Source organism: Fistularia commersonii, chromosome 32 (genome assembly GCF_037954325.1).
Source record: "Fistularia commersonii isolate RoL2024-O1a breed Wild chromosome 32, RoL_Fcom_v1.0, whole genome shotgun sequence".
NCBI lineage: Eukaryota > Metazoa > Chordata > Actinopteri > Syngnathiformes > Fistulariidae > Fistularia > Fistularia commersonii.
The window spans coordinates 11502982-11525000 of record NC_141315.1 but is presented as its reverse complement, the minus strand read 5'-3'; the positions used below and the strand labels follow the sequence as shown (position 1 = coordinate 11525000).

The 22019-nt window shown below is 55.4% G+C and overlaps 4 protein-coding genes across 7 annotated transcripts in view; 2 read left to right on the top strand and 2 right to left on the bottom strand.

Annotated features, from left to right (window-relative positions):
- Positions 1–61, bottom strand: part of asah2 (N-acylsphingosine amidohydrolase 2) — a 5360-nt gene extending 5299 nt beyond the window's left edge. Inside the window, exon 1 of the mRNA XM_086139477.1 lies at positions 1–61. This exon is cut by the window's left edge and continues 73 nt beyond it. Coding sequence (XP_085995603.1) covers positions 1–61 — 61 coding nt within the window.
- A 2434-nt stretch (positions 62–2495) lies between these two features.
- Positions 2496–7192, top strand: slc16a12b (solute carrier family 16 member 12b). The gene is made up of 7 exons (XM_086139519.1): positions 2496–2649; positions 3259–3362; positions 3450–3593; positions 3667–3936; positions 4111–4348; positions 5910–6169; positions 6987–7192. Exons 1-7 carry the CDS (start codon positions 2537–2539, stop codon positions 7190–7192), a joined length of 1335 nt encoding a protein of 444 aa, XP_085995645.1. The 5' UTR covers positions 2496–2536.
- On the bottom strand, positions 6834–17312 carry LOC147215540 (uncharacterized). Of its 4 annotated transcripts, none has more exons than XM_086139470.1 (25): positions 17187–17312; positions 14797–14912; positions 14580–14669; positions 14161–14280; positions 13509–13647; positions 13048–13232; positions 12920–12962; positions 12648–12751; positions 12493–12565; positions 12062–12173; positions 11920–11991; positions 11533–11679; positions 11296–11458; positions 10925–11233; positions 10696–10799; positions 10267–10375; positions 10067–10187; positions 9906–9967; positions 9596–9817; positions 9343–9500; positions 9134–9270; positions 8955–9029; positions 8734–8882; positions 8569–8661; positions 6834–7876 (listed from the first exon to the last, which is right to left on the bottom strand). In XM_086139470.1, exons 1-25 carry the CDS (start codon positions 17206–17208, stop codon positions 7787–7789), a joined length of 3015 nt encoding a protein of 1004 aa, XP_085995596.1. In that variant the 5' UTR covers positions 17209–17312; the 3' UTR covers positions 6834–7786. The 4 variants fall into 4 exon arrangements, with proteins under 4 accessions (XP_085995596.1, XP_085995597.1, XP_085995599.1 ...); XM_086139471.1 differs by having other exon boundaries at positions 10067–10184; XM_086139473.1 differs by lacking the exon at positions 17187–17312 and adding an exon at positions 17043–17174.
- Positions 17191–21890, top strand: bbs1 (Bardet-Biedl syndrome 1). The gene is made up of 7 exons (XM_086139474.1): positions 17191–17409; positions 19453–19829; positions 20019–20201; positions 20273–20404; positions 20472–20578; positions 20645–20765; positions 20842–21890. The coding sequence occupies exons 2-7, from the start codon at positions 19455–19457 to the stop codon at positions 21670–21672; spliced, it is 1749 nt and encodes a 582-aa protein (XP_085995600.1). The 5' UTR covers positions 17191–17409; positions 19453–19454; the 3' UTR covers positions 21673–21890.
- The last annotated feature ends 129 nt before the right edge of the window (positions 21891–22019 follow it).

The window sequence follows — 22019 nt, the reverse complement described above, 5'->3', positions numbered from 1 at the left end:
GGGCGCTGAGCGTCACCTCCATGCGGGACAGCCCGCAGCACGCTGACTTCCTGTCCGCCATCTTGTCTGCAAACACAAACATCCAGTCGGCTCCATCTCAGCAGGAGTTAGCACGTTAGCTTGCAGCTGCTAGCAGAGAGGAAGAACGAGCGCCGCGGGACTGAAGGCAGGAATAAACAAGGCCTTCTCCATGTTCTCCGTGTTCTCCGTGTTCTCCATGTTCTCTGTGTTCTCCGTGTTCTCCATGTTCTCCGTGTTCTCCGTGTTCTCCATGTTCTCCGTGTTCTCCATGTTCTGAGTTCTCCGTCTGGGGTTCCTGAGGTGGAACTCTGTGACCCCTTTAATCTGGAACATGAAAGGTTTCTGACACGGACCCACAAACGCGCGGCTTCACAAGAGGGAATCTGATCAAAGGATCAGAAGATCAACGAGCCAAGGATCAAAGGATCGTCAAAAATCAAACAAACAGTCGATTGATTCCAGAATCGACTGATTAATTTCCTTTTTCTGGAGAGAAGCTTCACTCACCGCCACCTCTGCGCCCGGCCAGTGTGTGTGTGTCTTTGTGTGTGTGTGTTATCAGCTGCAGAGGAGGAGGTTTCCATCCAAAGGTCTCAGGGATTATTGATTATAGATCACAGATCCCGATCACTGATATGGGATTCCCGATTATCAGATATTGATTGTTTTCAGCAGGAAACAGTCCATGGATTTCTGTAAAGGTTCCTGCTGGATCTGTGAGGAGGTCCCAGGACTTCACACACACACACACACACACACACACACACACACACACACACACACACGCGCGCAGATCTATCAGTGGAGGAGGTGTGCGTCTCGTCCTCCTCCACCAGGCGGTGCTGTGCTCCAGAGGAGAGAAGGTCTGGAGCCAGAAGACAAGGACTTCCATCACTCCTCACTTCTTCCAGAGCTTCCTCCTCCAGCAGCAACCAAGGAGGTCCACCTTCACACGTCCAGAGTCTTCAGGTTCAAGTTTCAGGAGAAAGAAATGTCATAAAAAGTGTTAAATCAAAAATACTTTCATCAATCCATCCATCCATCCATCCAGGTATTCTCCTCGCAGGTTTGTGGGCGGAGCCAATCCCTGCACCTGAGGGTCAGCTGAGGATCTGGAAGGAACCCAGTTTGCGAACACACACACACACACACACACACACAGTGGTCTCCCAGGGTGTCTGCAGGGGATTTATTGTGAAATGAAGGAGCAGAAAGACCTGAGGAGGTTGTGTGGAGTCCAGAGGTGCTGATGGGGGGTGAATGTAGAAGATCTCAAAGCTCGCACCGGATTGGTCCTGGGTAAGCCCCGCCTCTCGGGCGGTCCCCTGGGGATAGGCTCCGCCCCCCGACCCCGACCCCGAGGGCAGGAGCGGCTGCAGATGATGGATGGATGGATGAATGCGAGAGGAGGGACGTCGCCGTGAAGGTCCGGTGAATCATCAACAGGCAGAACCAGACCTGACAAATAATTGGTCTTTTCTTCTGAAAGTTCACACCAGGTCCTCCTGTGGCTGCGTCTTCAGGCCGTGACCTCCAGCGGGACCAGCCGTGTCCTCCGTCACCTCACGCCCAGTCTGAGACCCCCCCGAGGAGCTTCTTTATCACCTCGTTGGCCTTATCTTAGCAAGATGCTACTATGTGTGCGCGCGTGGAGGTTTCCACACTTCTGGACAGGGTATTGATCCGATCGGTTGAAGATATCGATCGGGGATCGGAAGGTCTGTCCCTTCCCGCTTCGTAGATAGGAACCTCTTCCAGATGTTCCAGAGGAGTTTGCTGGAATCGAAGGGTTTGCAGGTCCTCCTCTGCTCAGGCGTGTCCGCGGGCCGGCCCTCCATCCTGGTGGACGTGGAACTTCTGCAGCTGCAGCTTCTGCAGACAGTAAACACACACCAGACAGAAGTCAACAGCTGACGTTCTACTAGGACTGTTGTGTCTGACACCTGACACCCCGTCTGGCCCCCCCGCCGTCTGGGGGGCCAGACCCCCCACCCCCGCCCCCCCGGGGGGGCCAGACGCCCCCCGGTGGCAGGACTTTGCTTGAGGTCTGAGGGAGAAGCTGTTAATGATTGTGAGGCTGCAGTCATTGATTGACCAGGACCTTCTGCAGCAGGAGACACCAGAGCACCTCCTGCTCCGCCGAGGACCTCACACTGCTGCTGATAAACAGACCCGTCATCACACCGCTGTATCCTCTGGACCAGGACCAGGACCGGGACCAGCACCCGAATCAGGGCCGGGACCGGGACCGGGACCGGGACAGGCAGGTTCAGTTCTGTCCGATCACGACCCGATGTTTCATTGTATCTCAAAGATCACACACACATCAATGTGTGTGTGCGTGCATCTGTGTCTGCTTGTGTGTGTGCATGTGTACATATGTGCGTGCATGTATGTGTCTGTTTTTCTCAGATTTTCTTCTTTCAGTTGAAAGTTTAACTTCCTGTTGATATGTTCTGGACCGGGACCAGGACCAGGACCGGGACCGGGACCAGGACCAGGACCGGCACTCAGTATGGTTGCCAGGAGACCTTGGAGTGGCAGAGCGTCTCCCCCGGACGGCGGCTGGGGCTGGATGGTGGTGGGAGCCTGCTTCATGGTGACGGTCTGCACACGGGCAGTGACCAGGTGAGACACACACACACACACACACACACACACACACACACACACACACACGTTATTGATGAGAGTGATAGTGAACAGCAGCAGCTCTGGGGGTCAAAGTTCAAAGCGTCTATGAATAGTTCAAGCTGTTTGTTGGTATGATGAAGAGGCTCCTGTTTCTGTCAACACACACACACACACACACACAGTCCTGGTTTACATGTGATTGATAGCAGCCTTTACTCAGCGGAAAACTCAAAAACATGTCTATGGCTCCTGGGTCTCCGGTTGCCTGGCAACCAGACCTGTATGGGATGTTGAAATAAAGTGATGTTCTTGGAAGAGATGAGATGAAGAACCCTGAGAAGCTGGGCATCGGGGGGGCGGTCACATGACCTCCGGGATCCCCGGCCGAGCCTCAGATGTGACCTTTGACCCCCAGCAGCCGCCTGGTTCCCAGACATTATCTGCAAGATGGGAATCAGCTGGAACCGGTTCCAGTGTGTTGCGTAACACACACACACACACACACACACACACACTTGGTGGTGTGTGTGTAAGTCACCCATTAAACAGTCCGATGAGATGTAACCACGGGGACATGTGATGTCACTTCCTGTCCGTCCTCAGGTGCGTGTCCATCTTCTTCGTGGAGTTCCAGGCTCACTTCTCTGCTGACTACGCAGCAACGGCGTGGATCCACAGCCTGGTGGACTGCAGCACCATGCTGTTCGGTGGGTGCCCTCTGCGCACACACACACACACACACACACACACACACACACGCACGCACACACACGCTTACATCTGTGTGTGTTCAGCCCCGGTGGGCAGCCTGGTGGGCCGGCGCTGGTCGTGCCGGCTGTCGGTGATGCTGGGCGGCGTGCTGGCGTCCCTGGGGCTCCTGCTGAGCTCCTTCACCTCCAGCCTGGAGCAGCTCTACCTCAGCCTGGGGGTCCTCACAGGTGACCCCGCCCCCCCCCTCCGCCGGACGCCGCCTCGCACGTCGCCACGGTAACTGACGCCCGTGCGCCGCAGGTCTGGGCTTCGCTCTGTGCTACACGCCGGCCATCGCCACGGTGGGGCAGTACTTCCGGCGGCGTGCGGCGCTGGCGTACGGCGTGGCCATGGCGGGCGGCGGCATCGGGACCTTCCTGCTGGCGCCGGCCGTGCAGCTGCTCATCGAGCGCTACTCGTGGAGAGGAGCGCTGCTCGTGCTCAGCGCCTTCGTCGCCAACCTCTGCGTCTGCGGGGCGCTGCTCCGGCCGATCGCGGCGCGGGAGGAGCCGCCGGGGGAGGAGCCTCCGGGTGAGCGCGAACGATAGTCGCCGTAGCAACCGCCTAACTCTACCTCGCAGCTCCTCCAGGGGTTCCGGCAGCTTCGGTCGGGTTCCGGCAGGTGGAGACGTGAAGTCGGTGTGCGAGATGTGAATTTTATTTTGCCGAGCTAACGGCGCCCCCGTCCCCGTGCCCCCCCTCCAGCAGGGGGCGCCGCCGAGCCCCCCGAGGCCTCCTACCGCTTCCTGCTGCTGCCGGACTTCCTGGTCCTGGCCGCCTCCTTCCTGCTCCTGGCCGGCGGCTGCAGCCTGCCCTTCGTCTACCTGGTGCCGCTGGCGCTCAGCCTGGGCGTCAGCCAGCAGCACGCCGCCTTCCTGGTGTCCATCCTGGGCGCCGTGGACATCGTGGGGAACGTGACCTTCGGCTGGCTGACGGACAGGAGGTGCCCGACGCTCTCCTTCTCCCGCTTCAGTCCTCCATCCTGTCTTCATTCTGGGGTTCCTCCATGTTCTCCGCTCTGGCTTCTTCTGTCCTTGCTTCCTTTCCCTTCTTTCCATGCGTATGTCCTCCCTTCCTTCCTTCCGTCTTTGCTTCCTTTCCTTTGCCTCCTTGCTTCTTCCCATCTTTCCTCTCTTCTCTCTCCGTGGTTCCTCCGCTCGTCTCCTCCGTCCCTCCTTCCAACTGTCCATCCTTCCTTTCCTTCTTGTCCACTGGATGTCCATGTTTCTTTCCTTCCGTCTTCACTTCTGCCCCCTTCTTTTTCTCTCCTTGCTTCCCCTTCTCTGTCTTCACTTCCTTTCCTTTGTCTTTTGCTTCTGTCTTTGCCTCCTTCCCTACCTCCTTCCCTCTCACCTTTGCTTCCTCCCTCCCCTCTTGCTTCTCTCCTTTCGTCTCCTGTGTCCTTGCTTCCTCCACTCCTTCAGTCAGTTCCTCTGTCCTTGCCTCCTTCACTGCTTCATGCTCTCCTCCCTCCTTTCCTGTCTTTGCTTTCTTTCCTTTGTCCTTCGCTTCCTTTCCTTTGTGCTTCCCTTCAGCCTTCACTTCCTTGCCTCCTTCCCTTCCTTCAGTCTTAGCTTCCTTTCCTCTGTCCTTATCTTCACTCTTCTCTTCTTCCTCTCTGTCCTTTCCTTCCACTTTCTTTTTTTCCACTCCTCCATCCTTCCTTTCAGCCTTCGCTTCCTTTCCTTTGTCCTTCTCTTCGGTCTTCACTTTCTTTTCCTTTCCTTTGTCCTTTGCATCCTTTCCTTCAGCCTTTACATCCTTTCCTTTGTCCTTTCCTTCAGCCTTTGCTTCCTTTCCTTTGTCCTTTCCTTCAGCCTTTACATCCTTTCCTTTGTCCTTTGCTTCCTTTCCTTTGTCCTTTCCTTCAGTCTTCGCTTCCTTTCCTTTGTCCTTCGCTTCCTTTCCTTCAGCCTTTGTTTCCTTTCCTTTGTCCTTTGCTTCCTTTCCTTCAGCCTTTGTTTCCTTTCCTTCGGCCTTTGTTTCCTTTCCTTCGGCCTTTGCTTCCTTTCCTTTGTCCTTTGCTTCAGTCTTCGCTTCCTTTCCTTTGTCCTTTGCTTCCTTTCCTTCGGCTTTTGCTTCCTTTCCTTCGGCCTTTGTTTCCTTTCCTTTGTCCTTTGCTTCCTTTCCTTCGGCCTTTGCTTCCTTTCCTTTGTCCTTTCCTTCAGCCTTTGCTTCCTTTCCTTCGGTCTTTGCTTCCTTTCCTTTGTCCTTTCCTTCAGCCTTTACATCCTTTCCTTCGGTCTTTGCTTCCTTTCCTTCGGTCTTTGCTTCCTTTCCTTCGGTCTTTGCTTCCTTTCCTTCAGCCTTTGCTTCCTTTCCTTCAGCCTTTGCTTCCTTTCCTTCAGTCTTTGTTTCCTTTCCTCTGTCCTTATCTTCACTCCCCGCCACCTTTCTTGTGTCCTTGCCGTCGGTCCCAGCCTCCTTCCCTCCTTTCCTGTGTCCTTGCCTCCTGGCCTTGTGTCCTCGGTGTCTCCTGGCCTTACGCTCCTCTTCCTCCTCAGGTGTCTCAAGCCCTTCAGACTCGTCTGTTACATGGTTGCCGTGGCGATGGAGGGTTTGTGCTGCCTGGCGTTGCCGCTGCTGCGGTCCTTCCCGCTGCTCGTCCCCTTCGCCGTCCTCTACGGCTACTTCGACGGCGCCTACGTGGCGCTCATCCCGGTGGTCACGTCGGACGTGGTGGGGTCGTCCAGCCTGTCGCTGGCGCTGGGCGTGGTCTACTTCCTGCACGCCGTTCCGTACCTGGTCAGCCCGCCTGTCGGAGGTGAGCCGCCGAGCCTCCGGTTCCGACATGAACCTCAGAAGCGTCGGTCCCGGCAGGCGCCCGCCGCCGCCGCAGATACGCCTTCTGACGGCGGTGCGGTCACAGCCGGTCATGTGACCTGTGATGTCACATCACAGTCGGGTGTGGGGGGGTGGGGGTGGTTCTGCGGCGTCCCCTCCACGCCACGGCCACGTCTTCCCTGTCCTTCCCTTTTTAAAGACGGACGTTCACCGGTGCGGGGTCAAAGGTCAGGGCTGTGCTTCTGGTCAGCTCTGATGAGGTCACACAAGGAAGTGATGTCACACATCCAGCTGTGACGCTCACCGGAGGTGGTTGGCGGGTGGCGTTTCTATGGTAACACGTACCGAACGATGTGCACGGATGTGAATTTCATTAAGCGATGACATCCTGTGTTGGGAGAACATTACGCCTCCTGACAGACAGCTAGCTCACCGTGCTAAAGCCAGACTCACCGCTCTTGATGCTAACAGTGCTAATGCTAACAGTCAGGTAGCATCCGTCGGCCGAAGCCGTCCGGCAGATGAGACGGCTGTGACGTAACAGATTCCGTAAGAGTCCCTCTGATGGGACGGGAGGGTCGGCAGCGGAGAGAAGGATCGCCGCCACTGTCGAGGGCAAAGCTAGAAGGAAAAGTGAGCACAGCTGGTCTTCATCAATAACCTTTAATCGAAAAAGAATCAATTTTGAAAACAGAAAATAAAGAGCAAACAGACGGTGGGATAGTGCTGGAGGGGGCGTGGCTTGGAGGGGCTCCGGTGTGGAGGTCGGGTGTTCACGGCCTGTGCTTCCTCCCCAGGCTGGCTGGTGGACGTCACAGGAAGTTACACGGGCACCTTCCTCCTGAGCGGCGTGGCCCTGCTGGCCAGCGCCCTCGTCCTGGCCGCCGTCTCCTGGATACGCCGCCGCCGTCTTACGAGGCATCGCATAACCAGCGTTCACAAGGAGCCGGCGCCGGAGCCCCGCCCCCTCCGCCCCCCCGGCAAAGACGCGGTCGACCTGTAGTGGCGAGAGAGGGGCGCGGCCCGGACGAGGCCCGTGATTGGCCGGGCTCGACACGCGGACAGGAAGTGAGGGGACTCTGGCTTTTTCAGTGGCGAGCGCCGTCCCGAGCCACGCGACCTCCGGAGGACAAACCAACAGAAGCACCTGGTGGAACGTCACTCACGTGGAGAACGTGGCTCAGGTTCTCCGCACACGCATGCAGGTCCTTCCTGCCGGCCTGATGAAACCTCAGCAGCAACATGTGAGGCCTGTCGTCCCGGGCGCCGCAGGATCTCCGGAGGTCACGGGGTCACCGGGACCGAGACGTCTCCGTCTCAGAGGGCCGCCGCTCTGAACTTTGGACCGAGAGCACGTGACGGCCGCGGTGACCTCCAGTGAGCGATGACAGCGGGCCCCTCAGGGACCTCCTCCCACTAACGGCTTCTTCAGCCGAGCGGCGCCAAACTGTTGTTTGTTCTTCCACGGACACCTGATGTCAGACAGGCCATGTGACCTCCTGCGCTGGGCCAGCAGGAGGAGGAGGTGTTTTCAGGGGAAAAGTCTTCTGCTCCAAAATAAAATCACATCTGTTTAAAAAACTCTACAAGAGTCATGTCACTTCCTGCAGGTCTTGGCACGCAGGAAGTGATGGCACCTGACGGTCAGATGGTCGCTCTCCTTCTCCTCCTCTGCTCCCACCAACACCTGCGCACACACACACACACACACACACACGCACACACGCACACACACGCACACACACGCACACACACGCACACACACGCACACACACGCACACACACACACACATCAGTGCCCGGGCCTTCCTAGACCGCTCCAGGTGGACCACCTCCTCCAAGGTTCTAGGCTGGACAATGGCCTGGACTCTGCTGTGCACAGCCCACGGCTCTGAGGTCAAAGGTCACATTTAACCATCTGAGACATGACAGAACCTGAGCATTCTCTGTGACATGGTCTCCTGTCGGACCCTCGAGCAGCAGCAGCAGCAGCGTTCCTCAGCCGGTGTGCAGATGTTCTCCACCGGGAGAGCAGGTGTGAGGCGTCCCTGAATCTAAAGAGGTCACCTTTGGACGGCGTTCTGATTGGCAGCTGGGGTCACGTGACTCGCTGCGGCGGAGTTGCGTCTCAACGTGCATGTTTGTGCTCCACTGAAGACGGCAGGGCGACTGACGCGCAGGTCCACGACCCTTGACCTCTGCATTCACTGAGGGAGAGGCCTGTTCCATGACCTTTGACCTCTCACAACCACTGCAACACTGCTCAATCATTCCCAAGGAACCCTGCGTGCGTGAGCACACCTGTGCACACACGTGCACCAACACATGGACACACACACACACACACACAAACAAAAGCGCACAGACACACACACCTACCTCCATCTCGCATCTCTTCCTCTTCCTCATGGTGATTTTGGGGGTTTTCCTGTTGACCATGTTGGACATCAGAGGTGAAACGTGAAGGTCCACCTGCAGAAGATACACCATGTGTTAATCATCCAGACGCCGGCATGAGGCGGCGTGCAACCCAGGCCTACTAACTTCCTCTTCCTCTCGCCGCTCCTTCCTCTCCTGCAGCCGCCGCATCTCCTCCTTCAACTCGTCCACTACCGACGTCACCTTCTCCTCCACGTTCTCCTTCCTCTCCTCCTCCGTCCTGGTCTGGAGGGCCTCCTGTAGGGCCTCCAGCTCTGCCGGCAAGGAGAATCACCATCATCTCCAGCGCCACCAGCACCACAGGACAGGCCTCTGTTCATGCTCACCTCGTCTCATCGATTCCAGCTGGTGGACACTTGCTTCTAGAAGTTTCTCCTTCTGACAGAGCCGGCCACGCAGTTCTGGGGTGCGCGCACACACACACACACACACACACACACACACACACACAGATCAGTGTGGTGACCTCCTGTCCTCCAGGTGGTCTCCGCGTCCTCCATCTCACCCTCCGTCCGTTGCTCCTCGTGCTCCCGGAGGCCGTGCATCTGCTGGCAGTGTTCTTCTCTCTGATTGGCCAGCTGCTGGCAGTGTTCTTCTCTCTGATTGGCCAGCTCCTGTGTGAGCTGCTGACACCTGCTGAGACTGGAGGAGGACGAGGAGGGTCAGTCTGGGCCCTGACGCTGCCTCAGGTAGCTCCTCAGCATGTTGGCACACCTGTGTTGCAGATCCTCCTCCAGCTGGTTCTTCTGTCTCTGGACCTCCTGGAGCGCTGTGCTGAGCTGAGCAGATTTCTCCAGCGCGGCCCGGCTCTCTTTGGCCAGCTCCTCTATGGCGGCGTGGAACCTCCCGGCGCCGCCCGGCTCCTCCCCCTCCTGCAACCAGGGATGGACGGGTCCCTCGATGTGACAGGCTGGCTTTGAGAAGGTCTGCATGTGGAGCAGGGCGCCCTTGGCGGGCTCCAGTGTACCTTGGCCTCTCGCCTCTGACGTTCCACCTCCTGCTTCAGACTCCAGACGCTCCTGGCCCCATCCTCTGATTGGCTCTCCAGGTCATGGAGGCGGGTCTTTACATCTCGGTTGGCCTCCTCTGAAGTTCGGTCCAGGGACTCCTGCAGGCTGGTGATGACCTGGTCCTTCTGCTGGCACATCAGCTGGAGCTCAGACAGGCTCTGCTCCTGCTGCTGCACCCTCTAGCACACACACACACACACACACAGTGTGCCTTCAGAGCTGATCCCCCTTTGACCTGGACCTCCTGTGCTCCTGGAGCTGCTGTACCTCATTGGCTGCCTGCAGATGGTCTAGTGACTGCTGGTTCTCCAAGCGCAGAGCCTCCAGCTCTGCACACAGACAGATCAGATAAGAGGTGAGTGTGTATGTGTGTGTGAAGACACCCACAGTGTGTGTGTGTGTGTGCGTGTGTGTGTGTGTGTGTGTACCTGCAGCGTGTGTGTGTGCGGTCAGACAGTGGTGCACACTCTGAGCGTCCTCTCTGATCATGTCCAGGTCTTTGCTCATTGAGCTGATGATGCCCTGCAACAGGCCAACCTGCTCCTCCTGCTGCACCAGGGTGGACAGAGAACATCAGTGGCAGCAGAATCTCCACGCCGACCCCATGACATCACTTCCTGCCACTCACCTTGGTGTCCTGCGTGCTGGGGGCCGTCTGTGTGACAAGTTTCTTCAGGATCTCAACTCTCTTCTCAGCTCGCTCCTCCAAGATCACCCGCTCCTTCTCCAAGCGCTCACTGGGACAAGCGCACGCACACACACACACGCGCACAACACACACACACACACACACACACACACACACACACACACACACACACACACACACACACACACGTCATCTGGATGAAGTGCTGCCACCCTCACCATCCCTCCTCTGATCCAGTCTTTCAACAGTCACTGCTCCTCCTTGTGGCCATAAACAGAAATGCACCCAGGACCCATGTCTTCTAAGTTGTTGGGACGTTCCCATGGCAACCTGAAGGCATCTTCACCTCTTCTAAGTGAGGTGTCAGTGTTCGGTTGTTGTGGACGAGGACTGATGGTGGAGCCGTACCTGTAGTCCTTCTCTATCTTCTGGATAAGCTCCATGAACTCAGTGCTGACCTCCTCTCTTATCTGGGCTTCCAGGACCAGACGCAATGCCGTGTCCCTGTCCAGCTGGACACACACACACACACACACACACACGACAATCTGTTCCCCTCCTCAAAGTTCTGGTTCTGTCCCAAGCATGCAGACAGCAGGTCAATGGATCAGGTTTGTTAACCTGGTCAGAAGGTTACCTGGTTGTCCTCCATGGGCTTGTCTTGTTGGTCCTCCTGTCCCACCTCCGGTGCCATCCCCTCCATCATGCTCTCCTCCTCCTCCTCGTCCTCCTCTTCTTCTTCTTCTTCTTCCTCGTCCTCCTCCGACTCCTCACCGTCCTTGTCTTCTATCACGTCCTCCAGAATGGTCTCCCAGGCCACCATGGAGCTCTTGCGTCCGGAGACCTTGTGGCGGCGGTCGGCCTCGTCAATGATTATGGAGAGCTCCATGGCTGACCTGCGGGAAGCGTCGCTCTGGCTGAGGGACAGGGAGTTGACCACCACCACCTGGAGGAGGAGAGGAGAAGGTCAGGGGGCGCGGACGTCAGACGAGGATTATCAGCGACCACCTTTTGTGCCAGGGCGGAGAACTTGAGAACGTTGAGCGTCTCGTCCACGCAGGAGGAGCTCTGGCTGATGTTGACCACCATGGAGACCTTGCCGGCGCCGCCGAAGAAGAACTGCAGGAAGTGCGTGAGTTTGGACTCCCTGAAGGGGATGTGGTGCTGGAACCTGCAGAGGGAGGCCTCCAGGTTACTGGAGGAGGTGACCCAGAGCAGCAGAGGTCAAAGGTTAGGCCTACTTACTTGGCGTGCTGGTTGAGCCTCATGGCGTGGAGGCACTTCCCCAGCGTCAGCAGCGAGTTGTTGATGTTCCCCGCCTCCTTCAGACGCTCGCCGGTGTTGTGGGTGCGAGAGCAGCGCTCCGAGCCGGCCAGGTCACACAGCACCAGCCTGACGCGCGCGCACACACACACACACACACACACACACACACACACACACACACACACACACACACACACACACACACACACACACACACACACACACACACACACACACACACACACACACACACACACACACACACACACACACACACACACACACACACACACACACACACACACAGGGTCAGGCGGGGTGTGCGACATGTCCGTGGTCACCTGCCGCCGTCAGGCCTCCTCTTACTCGCTGACGCAGAGGACCCGGGGCACGCCGCTGTCCTCCACCCGCAGGACCCTGATGGAGAAGATGCTGTGGCTGTGGAGAGAGGCGGGGTCAGCTGAGCGCTCGCTGCCGGGCGACAGGAAGTGCAGGGGCGGAGCCTGACCTCCTGCTGGACTGCTGGTTGAGCCTGGTGGACGAAAGGCTTTGGTTCCTCCTACCGATCTTCATCAAGCGGTAGGCCTCGTTGGAGCTGCTCACCTCCACCCAGCGCAGGTCTGAGGGACAGGAAGCACCGGATCTTCAGCATGAGGGACGCAGATTTACTCCCCTTGAGGGGACAATGCTAACAACTCTACTGTTGCACTACAGCACGCTGTCTGAAGGGTCTCGCTCCTACAGGTTAGTTAGACAGGTTCTCCTTTACACACACGCACGCACGCACGCACGCACGCACGCACGCACGCACGCACGCACGCACGCACGCACGCACGCACGCACGCACGCACGCACGCACGCACGCACGCACGCACACACACACACACACACACACACACACACACACACACACACACACACACACACACACACACACACCTTTGATGAAGGAGTTCCCCTTGACGTCCTGGGACAGCCTCAGCACCGTCCTCCTCAGGTGTCCTACAGGAACCTGCCAGTCAAAACCACAACACAATCCAGCAGCCAGAAATATGGAAAAGGTGTGTTGGTGTGTGCGCATGCAAGACACACACCTGTTCTAGCAGGTCATGGATGTTGTCGTTGTAAATTTCACAGAATGAAACCCAGATGGAGAAGCGGATGGAGGAACTGACGTCTAGGCAGAAGCTGTCACCTTCTGAATCAGAGGAGAGGTAGGAGACTGAGAAAGAACACAAACACACACACACACACGACTTCTGATAGCCAAAGATCTGCAAACATTTCAGCTCCATCTTTTTTGTCAGAACCAGTGTGTGTGTGTTTGTTTGCTCCAGTCAGCTGTAGAGAGAGAAGGAGAACACACCACCCAGAGAGGTGGACCTGCAGGAGGTCATGCTCTTGTCGCTCTGCAAAAAAAAAAAGACACTGGTTCACAGCCATCCTGCCACTGAGTGTGTGTATGTGTGTGTGTGTGTGTGTGTGTGCACGTACATCTTTGAGGGTCCTCAGCAGGCTCCTCTTGCTGTTCATCTCGACAGCCTGCTGTTCAGCCGTCAGCCTACTGAAGTCTCTGCACCGGAGAGGCTTCAGGTCGCAGCGTCTGTACAGACGGTTCTCCACGCTGCTGAAGATGGACCACACCGCCCGGGGCAGCAGGCCACTGTCGTTCTCTGGACCTGACACACACACACACACACACACACACACACACACACACACACACACACACACACACACACACACACACACACACACACACACACACACACACACACACACACACCATCAAAACACACACCCACACAAACACACGCAGTCGCGCAATCACACACACACACACACACCATCAAAACACTTCATCAAAACACACACAAACATAAAAACGTGCAATGGCCCAATCACACACACACACACACACACACATACACACACACACACACACACACACACACCTAGGAAGGTGAAGGTCTTCCCAGCGTTGGTGACTCCATAGGTGAACACCAGACAGTTTCCTCCCTCCAGGACGTCCTGGACCAGGCCTCGGACCGAGCCCTCGTACACCTTCCTCTGACTGACCTCTGGGCCGAACACCTGCAACGCCGTCAGAAGGTCAGCGCCGCGTTTCCTGACTCCAGCCAAAGCCCAGAGATGACCCGCTGGAAACTTAGGCAGTTAGGCTATGCAGTGTGTGTGTACGTTTGTGTATGTCTTTGTCAAAACAACAAAAAAAAAACAAAAAAAAAAAACTCACTAACCCCAGCTTACTGTTCTGTATATTTCCTGTGCATCGTGTATTTGCAAGTGTTATTTGCAGTCCCTATGTCCTCTATTGTAAGTCTTCTTCTTCTTCTTCTTCTTCCGGCTTTTCCCGTTAGGTGTCGCCACAGCGAGTCAACTTTCTCCATCTAACCCTATTCTCTGTATCTTCCTCTCTCACACCAACTACCTTCATATCCTCTCTCACCACGTCCATAAATCTTCTCTTTGGTCTTCCTCGAGACCTCTTGCCTGGCAGCTCGCTTTGGATAAAAGCGTCTGCCAGATGTAATGTAATGTAACTTGGCAGCCAGCCTGAGCTGTGGTGGGGTCAAAGGTCAGCGGTACCTGTGTGAAGGTGAACCTCTGGGAGGTCTGTGCAGGGAGCCGGTCTGTCTGCCGGTAGGCCAGGCTGGTCCTGGGGGCCTTCAGGACAACGCTCTCTGGACCCTCGATGGTCACACAGTCCTGTGGAGCAGAGGTGATGTCACACTCTGGGTGTGTGTAAGTGTGTATATGTATGTGTATGTAAAATAATAATGATTAATAATTATGAACAATTTATCCCTCATTAATCCCCGTGGGGAGATTCTTTCTCTGCAATGAACCCATCATGGATGAACCATGAGCGGTAGGCTGCCAGCGGAGCAGCTCGTGGCTCAGGATCTTGCTCAACAACACTTTGACACAATAGAAAGAGCCGGGAATCCAACCAGGAACGTTCCCTTCCAAAGACGATGTGTGTGTTTGTGTGTGCGTATGCTTACCTGTAAGTCTTCACTGTAACTCTCAGCAGAAGTGAAGGGTCGAACCCTCAGGAAAACCTTCAGGTTCTCAGACTGAACCTGAGCTTCATCCTGACGACAGAAGACCACCTCAAGCATCAATGCTGTGAAGCTCGCTCACTCACTGTCTCACACACACACACACACACACACACACACACACACACACACACACACACACACACACACACACACCTACCTGCTGGGGGAGGGAGGTGAAGTCACTCAGCAGGTTCCTGCGGATGTCGTCCACCTCCACCGGACCCACTCTCTCCGGCCTCTCGGCCAGACAAGACTCCATCATCGTGGCTGAAACTAACACACACAAACACAGTCATTAAGTCTTTCCAGTCTTCCCGGACGGCGGCCTCACCAGGCCGGAGGGCTGCCGTCCCCGCCGAACAGACGCCGCTTCGTGCAGTGTGTTAAGAGGCCAGAGAGTCGGGGCCTCCTACGGGGATATCAGAGCGGCGGACCGGCATTGAGAGAATAACACACAGGCTGGTGAGCCTGAAAAGAAGCGCATTACTAGCGACAGGACGATCAACACCGGTGCGTCAGCACTGTCCCGAGTGCACAAGTGTGAAACCCCATATTGGCATGTCTATCACTTGAACAAAAAAAAAAATCCCGTGACCAGGAAGTGTGTCGTTTTGATGTGCCGTGCCAAATTGTGTTGATAAGGAAACAAAACGTATCGACAAGTTGCGGGTTTGTTGTATGGAGATTAAACTATTTGCTGTGCCTGTTGGATTTTTTCTTTGCTTCCATTCATGGATCATTCAAGCCTAGAATAATTTTGACGCTAAATAAGGTAAATCTTTCCTTCCTTTGGGCACTGAGTACTGTTGGTTTGTAATTCAATGTTTCTACTCTCTTCTAGTAAGAGGTTTGATTTGGCACTAAATATTTATGCAGACCGTCTTCATCTGTTCCCTGTGAAGGAGTATTTTCTAAGGCAGGGAACCGCTGTCCAAGAGGAGAAATCGCCTTGGAGCAAAGACACTTTTGTTCCTCAATAAAAATGTATGAATGAATCAATTTTTAGTGTGTTATTTCATATGATTGGTCACGTTGGTGAACAAAATCCCATACATCTCAATTTTATTTCAGACAAATTGGCTATATTTTACATGCCGACTCATTTGAGCATTTACGCAAATAAGCAAATGTTGTACCCTTCTAATAAACAACTTCACTCAGCAAACAAATGGAGCAGATGAAATTACACAAGGATGAGATTATATTTCAAGTAAAAGACTAGCAACTGTATAAAGATTAAATATTATTTCACAGGCTAATGTTGGGTTAACATGGGTTAGCACGCAAGTTTTTCCACCCTTTCATTTTGTTTGCCTGCAATGATTTTTAACAGCAGAGGTCACTATTGAGTGACCAACACAGTGTGTTTCATGTGTCAATACACTCCTTGAGGCATCATCAACCCATCCTGAGGCATTACGTCCCGCTAAGCGGCCGGTACCGGCGCCGTCCGGGGCGCAGCGAAGAGTTATTTGTTAAACAAACCCAAAAAAACAACCGAAAGTCGGCTCGAAGGACAGCTAGCTTTGTTTTGTTAGCGTTAGCCCGTGGAGCTAACTCGGCTAACCGGCCGTGTTCGAAGGCGGACTAACGGCCTGTGTGCGCAGCGAAGGGCCTCCGTGCGCGGGGGACTGACACGGAACCGAACTAGCACTCACTCTGGGCAGGTTCGGGTCTCCGGCCGGCGGCTATGGGCCGGGTATCTGTAGGTCTGGGTAGCGGGGAATCGAAGCCTCGGCTAGGATTCCGCGTTCAGTTTAAACCGACACCGCTGCACCAATAATAACACGGCCTGACTCTGACGTCACGGCGTGCGCGCACATCTCGCGATAACGCGCAACGAATCCCGGAAGCCAGCGGAAGCACGCAAAAAAAAAGGAAAACAATGTATGAGGTTACAAGAGTTTCAATGAGGATTGATTTTTAATTAAAATCAATCCTCTACTGGATGATATATATATATTTTTTTATTTTAATATATTATTAATTCAATTTTAAATTTAAATTTCAATTTTAAATTAATCCTCTTCTGGATGATATATATTTCATTTTTTTTAAATATATTTCATTCACAGTCTCACCTGTGTGGTGAGATGCCGAGAGGAAAGTAACTATACATAATACCAATAGTTCAGTTTGAACTCATAAATAAGCGATAAATGAGGAAAAAACACATTTATTTCTCTGCAGCTGACTCCAGTTGCAACTATCGTCTATTTTATTATAGTTAACTATTTTTATACAATCACTTATTTGCATATACATATTGTTTATTTATACAATTAAATATGTTTCCAAATAAGTACTCATAAATTGCATCACTGTGAACGGGCGTGCAGAGACGTTTCTGTTTTTCAACCAAATGAGTGGAAATAGCAAAGAAGGGTGGAAACACACACGCACCTGTTGGAGGGAGAGGGTTCCACGCCGTAGATCAGATCGATAAGTATTCGGATAGATGAAGTGGCGGAGTGGGTCTGGTGGAAGGTGTGTGTGTGTGTGTGTGTGTGTGTGTGTGTGTGTGTGTGTGTGTTGAGGTAAACACACCGGCGGCGTCCAGTGACGTCATCAGCCAGGGACGGAGCGGCGGCGGGCCGCGGGAGGATTTGGGAGAGGATTTGGGGATTAAGGTTTCTTCTCCAGCAGCCGGTGGCAGCCGGTTCCTTCCTACCGAACCGCTAAAGTCCCGGTTGAAGCGTCAAACCGAGACGACCGGCGGCGTCGACGAGCTGCTGCCCGCGGACGCGACAGGACGGTTTCCTTGGCAACGGTGAGTCCGCGCCCCGCCGGTCGGGTGCCGATCGATACGTGGTGATCGGCACCCGATCAGAGTTCGATGGAGGTCGCAATCGCTCAGCTGATAGCTCGATGCTAAGTGTGCTAATGATCGATCGGTGTCCGGATTCGGACATCATCGGATGTCATATTTAGACCGTGTTGCCATGGCGACGTGGCGTCCGCAAGGCTTAACGTCGGCCCCTGAGCCTGGTCCCGGCCCAGGCCCGGACCGCGGCCCAGGTCCCGACCTCGCCGTCCGCTGCGGTCCTCCCACGGACAACACGGAGCTCCCCCCACCCCCGCAGCGGCTAACCGGCGCTAACAGCTAGCGGCTAGCTGCCAGTACGGCTAGTAATCAGATGCTACCTGCAGGAGTGTGTTGACACACTCGACCAGGGGTCGCAACCCTGAACACCCAAACAGACATTTGGACGCGGTTTCCTCGGAAAAGAAAACTCTGGGAGCCGCAATTACTTTTTGACGTCTAAAATAAAGGTACCACTGTATATATTGCTTTTTATTACCTTTACACTTTGTATAAACAAGTGTGTGGCTTCTGAAATTCACAAAGTATTGCGGAGAAAATTAAATTTTATTTGTGTAATGAACTCATTCTGAGCTTTGGGCTTTCAGAGCGTGTAGCGGAGCCTTGACCTGAATTTTAAAAATAAATTGGGAAAAAATCACTGAGTCAGTAAACAATAAAAAATAAGTATTTGCAAAATAGCTTCATAAATATTTATTTTACCAGGTTTATGGGACTTCCTGAACTTCTGCGCACAGCATCTGCAAATCGGGACTTTACTGGCTGGCGGGCGGCGAAAAATAATAAATATAATTTTATTTAATATTTCAAGATCACAGAAATCTTCCAACTTAGAACTAAAAGTTAAAAAAAGGAATTAACACAAATGAAATACACTTCAATTAAATATTTATCATTTATTTTCCCGAGCCACTCGGAGCCGCAGTGTACAGATGGAAGAGCGGCGGGTTGCCGACCTCTGACCTGGACAAACTGTCGGCTCTGTATTGACACCGTGTTGGTCCCCCAATAGTGACTCCTGCAGTAGTTAGAAGATCATTGCAGGTAAAGAAATCCCTTGTTTGTGTCAATGCTAAACTGAGTCGGTTTGTAAAGTATAGCAAATTTGAGTTACAAATCAAGAGTTACAATTTTTAACTTATGTACATATTTTTGTTAACTTAACTGTTAAATCATATGAAATAAAAGACAAAAAAGTGATTAGTTTATTATCTTTTATGGAGGAACTAAAGTTTTTGGAGTGTCTTTGCTCCGAGGCGATTCCTCCTCTGAGACAGCAGCTCCCCGGCCTTAGAAAATACTCTTTCAGAGCCCACGCAAAAGTTAATTTATCTGAAAACAATTCAAACCTCTTACCAGGACAGAGTAAAAACCAAGGTGGAGCATTGCATTCACTTGCTCAAAAAATAGACAACCCATCTCAGGATTTTGAGATCATGATCTCGTTATTACGAGATAAAATGAATAAAGCAACTGTAAGGCTCTTTAACTGACTATCACACGTGTCACAGGTCACTTACTTGATAAAGTGAGAGCAACGTGCCACTGTAAAAAATAGTAAATTACAGTAAATAATGGTCCAAGGAGAAAAAGATTAACCTTGTTTGGCGTCACAAGATCAAAATTATTCCACACTGGGGAAAACTTCTGAGAACGATCCATAATTACGCAAAACCCCATCCAACAAACCCACGACATGTCGATACAGTTTGTTTCCTTATAAACACACTTTGGCGCGGCAAATCCAAACGATTCGGTTCTTGTATCGGTCTCAGGATTCTTAAAGCAATTCACGCATTGATACGGGGTTTCACTCTTGAGTTCTCGGGTCCGGGCCGACGCAGCGGTGTCGCTCGTCCCGTCCTCAGCTGTCAGCCTCACGGGCGAACAGGGCGGCAGAAGCAGGTTCACGTCGAGGACGACGACGGCGCCGTTGTGTTTGTCGGTGTTTGACGTGGAGGACCTTCTCTGTCCGTGTCCGGAGTCCAGCCATGTCTTCCGACGGCGCCGACGGCGGGAAGTGGCTGGACGCCCACTACGACCCGGTGGCGGGGCTGCACACGCTGACCCCCTGCGTGGACCTGGCCGACCTGGGCGGGGACGGCGAGAGCCGGCTGGTGGTGGCCGACCTGGGCGCCGTGGGCTCGGCGGCCATGAAGCTGAAGGTGTACCGAGGCACGGCGCTGAGCAGCGAGAGCGCCCTGCTGGACCTGCCCGCCGGCCTGGCCGCCTTCTTCATGGACCTCCACGAGCCACGCGTGCCCGCCGTCGCCGTGGCGTCCGGACCCTGCGTCTACGTCTACAAGAACCTCAGGCCCTACTTTAAGTTCACCCTTCCGGGCCTGGAGGTCAACTCCCTGGAGCAGGTCTGCGTGTGTGTGTGTGTGTGTGTGTGTGTGTGTGTGCGTGCCTACTTTTCTGCTGGTTTTTCAAACGAGCCAGATGTATTGATAGTAAAGGAGACGGATGTCGGTCAGCTGCCGTCCCGTCGTAGATGTTTGGTGGAGAAGGTGTGGTGGCGTGCTGACGGCGAGGCGTGCGCTGTGATTGGTCAGGACGTGTGGCAGCAGGTGAGGGAGGGGCAGATCGACCCGGCGACCCTGAAGGAGATGCTGGAGGGGATTCGAACCAGCGGCGCCGTGCCGCTGTCCGTGCGCTCGCTGCGCTACCTGGCGCTGGACGCGGCCGAGCTGGACGACTTCGTGCGTCTCCACAAGCAGCAGCCGATCAGGCGGCAGGTAACCCGTGGCGCCGCCGGTTTCCACGGTGACGGGCGGGCGGGCGTACAGCTGTGTTTGTGCCTTCGCAGACGGTGATCACCTGCATCGGCACGCTGAAGAAGAGCACGGCGGACGACGACGGCGTCAGCTGCCTGGTCATCGGCACCGAGAGCCGCCACGTCTACGTGCTGGATCCCGAGGCCTTCATCATCCTCGCCAAGGTGAGAAGCCCCGCCCCCGGCCGCGGCCCCACCGTGCGCACGGGCGTTGACCGTGTGCCTGTCGCAGATGTCCCTCCCCGCCGCTCCCACCATGATGGACGTGACGGGCCAGTTTGACGTGGAGTTCCGCATCACGGTGGCGTGCCGCGACGGGAACATCTACATCCTGCGCAGGTGAGGCCCCGCCCGTCCCGCCGTCTGATTGGACGGCTGTAACCGTGTCGCCCGCCGTCCCCGCAGGGACTCGGACCGGCCCAAGTACTGCACGGAGCTGCCGTCCCATCCCGTGGGCCTGGTCCGCATCGGGAAGACGGTGGTGGTGGGCGGCGCCGACGAGACCCTGCGTGGCTTCACGCAGAAGGTAAGGCCCCGCCTCCGCCGGGCTCGCCGCCGCCGCCGCCGCCGCTCACCACGCCTTCACGTCCGCGTCTCCGCAGGGCAAGAAGCTGTGGAAGGTGGTCCTCCCCGCGCCCGTCAGCACCATGGCCGCCATGGACCTGCCGGCCCGCGGCTTCCAGGGCGTGCTGGTGGGCCTGGCCAACGGCGAGGTGCAGGTGTACCGCGACAAGAACCTGCTGAGCACGGTCAAGACGCCGGACGTGGTCACCGCCATCCGCTTCGGCCGCTACGGCCGCGAGGACGGCACGCTCATCATGTGCATGAAGGGCGGCGGCCTCATGGTCAAGATCCTGAAGAGGACGGCGTCGCTGGAGGACCGGGACGGCGCCCCCGGCCCGCCGCCGGCCCAGAGCGTGCGGCTCAACGTGCCCAAGAAGACCAAGCTGTACGTGGACCAGACGCTGCGGGAGCGCGAGAGCGCCGCCGCCATGCACCGCGCCTTCCAGATGGACCTGAGCCGCACGCGGCTGGCGGCGGCCAAGGCCTACGCCAAGGCCCTGGAGGCCAGCCTGGCGCCAATGAGCTGTGGCCGAGGCCAGACGCTGAAGATGAACGCGGTGGTCCAGGGCCTCGGGCCCTCCTTCAAGCTCACCCTGCACGTGCAGAACACGGCGGCGGCGCGGCCCGTCGCCGGCCTGGCCGTCAGCTTCCTGTACGACGAGAGGCTGTACCGCGTCAGGACGCCGTTTCTGCGGATCCCGCTGCTGGTGCCGGGCCTGGTGTACCCGGTCCAGACCGCCGTGGACTGCGCCGCCGACCGCGGCCTGGCCGACGTCATCAGGGTGTTCGTGCTGCAGGAGGGCGCCAGCGCGCCGCTGCTCACCGCGCACATCAACATGCCCGTCAGCGAGGGGCTGGCGCTCGGCTGAGCCGCCGCCATCTCCGGTCGCCGCGGTGACCCCGACATCATTGCAGCGGAGCGTCCCGAGGGCCCGGGATCCGGAACCCGACGGGTCGCGCCGCGGACGGAAGCGGACGAGTTGAAGGCCCTCGGACCTTCTGACGTTCCAGCTCTCAGGGAGGAAAACGGGTTCTAGTGTAGCCGCTGGGAACGGTAGATGAAGAGTAAAAGAAAACTAGAGACCCATCCTGGTGCTGGTGTTTTCTCTGCTGCTTCTGATCACACACCAGAACCTCCAAGGGTTCATCGCAGGACAGAGGGTTCAGGTCCGGAACGGGGGGTGAGTGAAGCCGGGTTCGGTCAAAGGTGGTCCGG

Coding starts and splice junctions, on each gene's coding strand:
- slc16a12b (XM_086139519.1), top strand. CDS start 2,537: ATGGTTGCCAGGAGACCTTGGAGTGGCAGAGCGTCTCCCCCGGACGGC. Junction 3,937..4,110: donor GCCGGGGGAGGAGCCTCCGG/GTGAGCGCGAAC, acceptor CCCCCCCTCCAG/CAGGGGGCGCCGCCGAGCCC. Junction 6,170..6,986: donor GGTCAGCCCGCCTGTCGGAG/GTGAGCCGCCGA, acceptor CTTCCTCCCCAG/GCTGGCTGGTGGACGTCACA.
- bbs1 (XM_086139474.1), top strand. CDS start 19,455: ATGTCTTCCGACGGCGCCGACGGCGGGAAGTGGCTGGACGCCCACTAC. Junction 20,405..20,471: donor CCTTCATCATCCTCGCCAAG/GTGAGAAGCCCC, acceptor TGCCTGTCGCAG/ATGTCCCTCCCCGCCGCTCC. Junction 20,766..20,841: donor TGCGTGGCTTCACGCAGAAG/GTAAGGCCCCGC, acceptor GCGTCTCCGCAG/GGCAAGAAGCTGTGGAAGGT.
- LOC147215540 (XM_086139470.1), bottom strand. CDS start 17,208: ATGACGTCACTGGACGCCGCCG. Junction 13,233..13,508: donor GAAGACCTTCACCTTCCTAG/GTGTGTGTGTGT, acceptor TGTGTGTGTCAG/GTCCAGAGAACGACAGTGGC. Junction 9,501..9,595: donor GTCAGAGGCGAGAGGCCAAG/GTACACTGGAGC, acceptor CCCTGGTTGCAG/GAGGGGGAGGAGCCGGGCGG.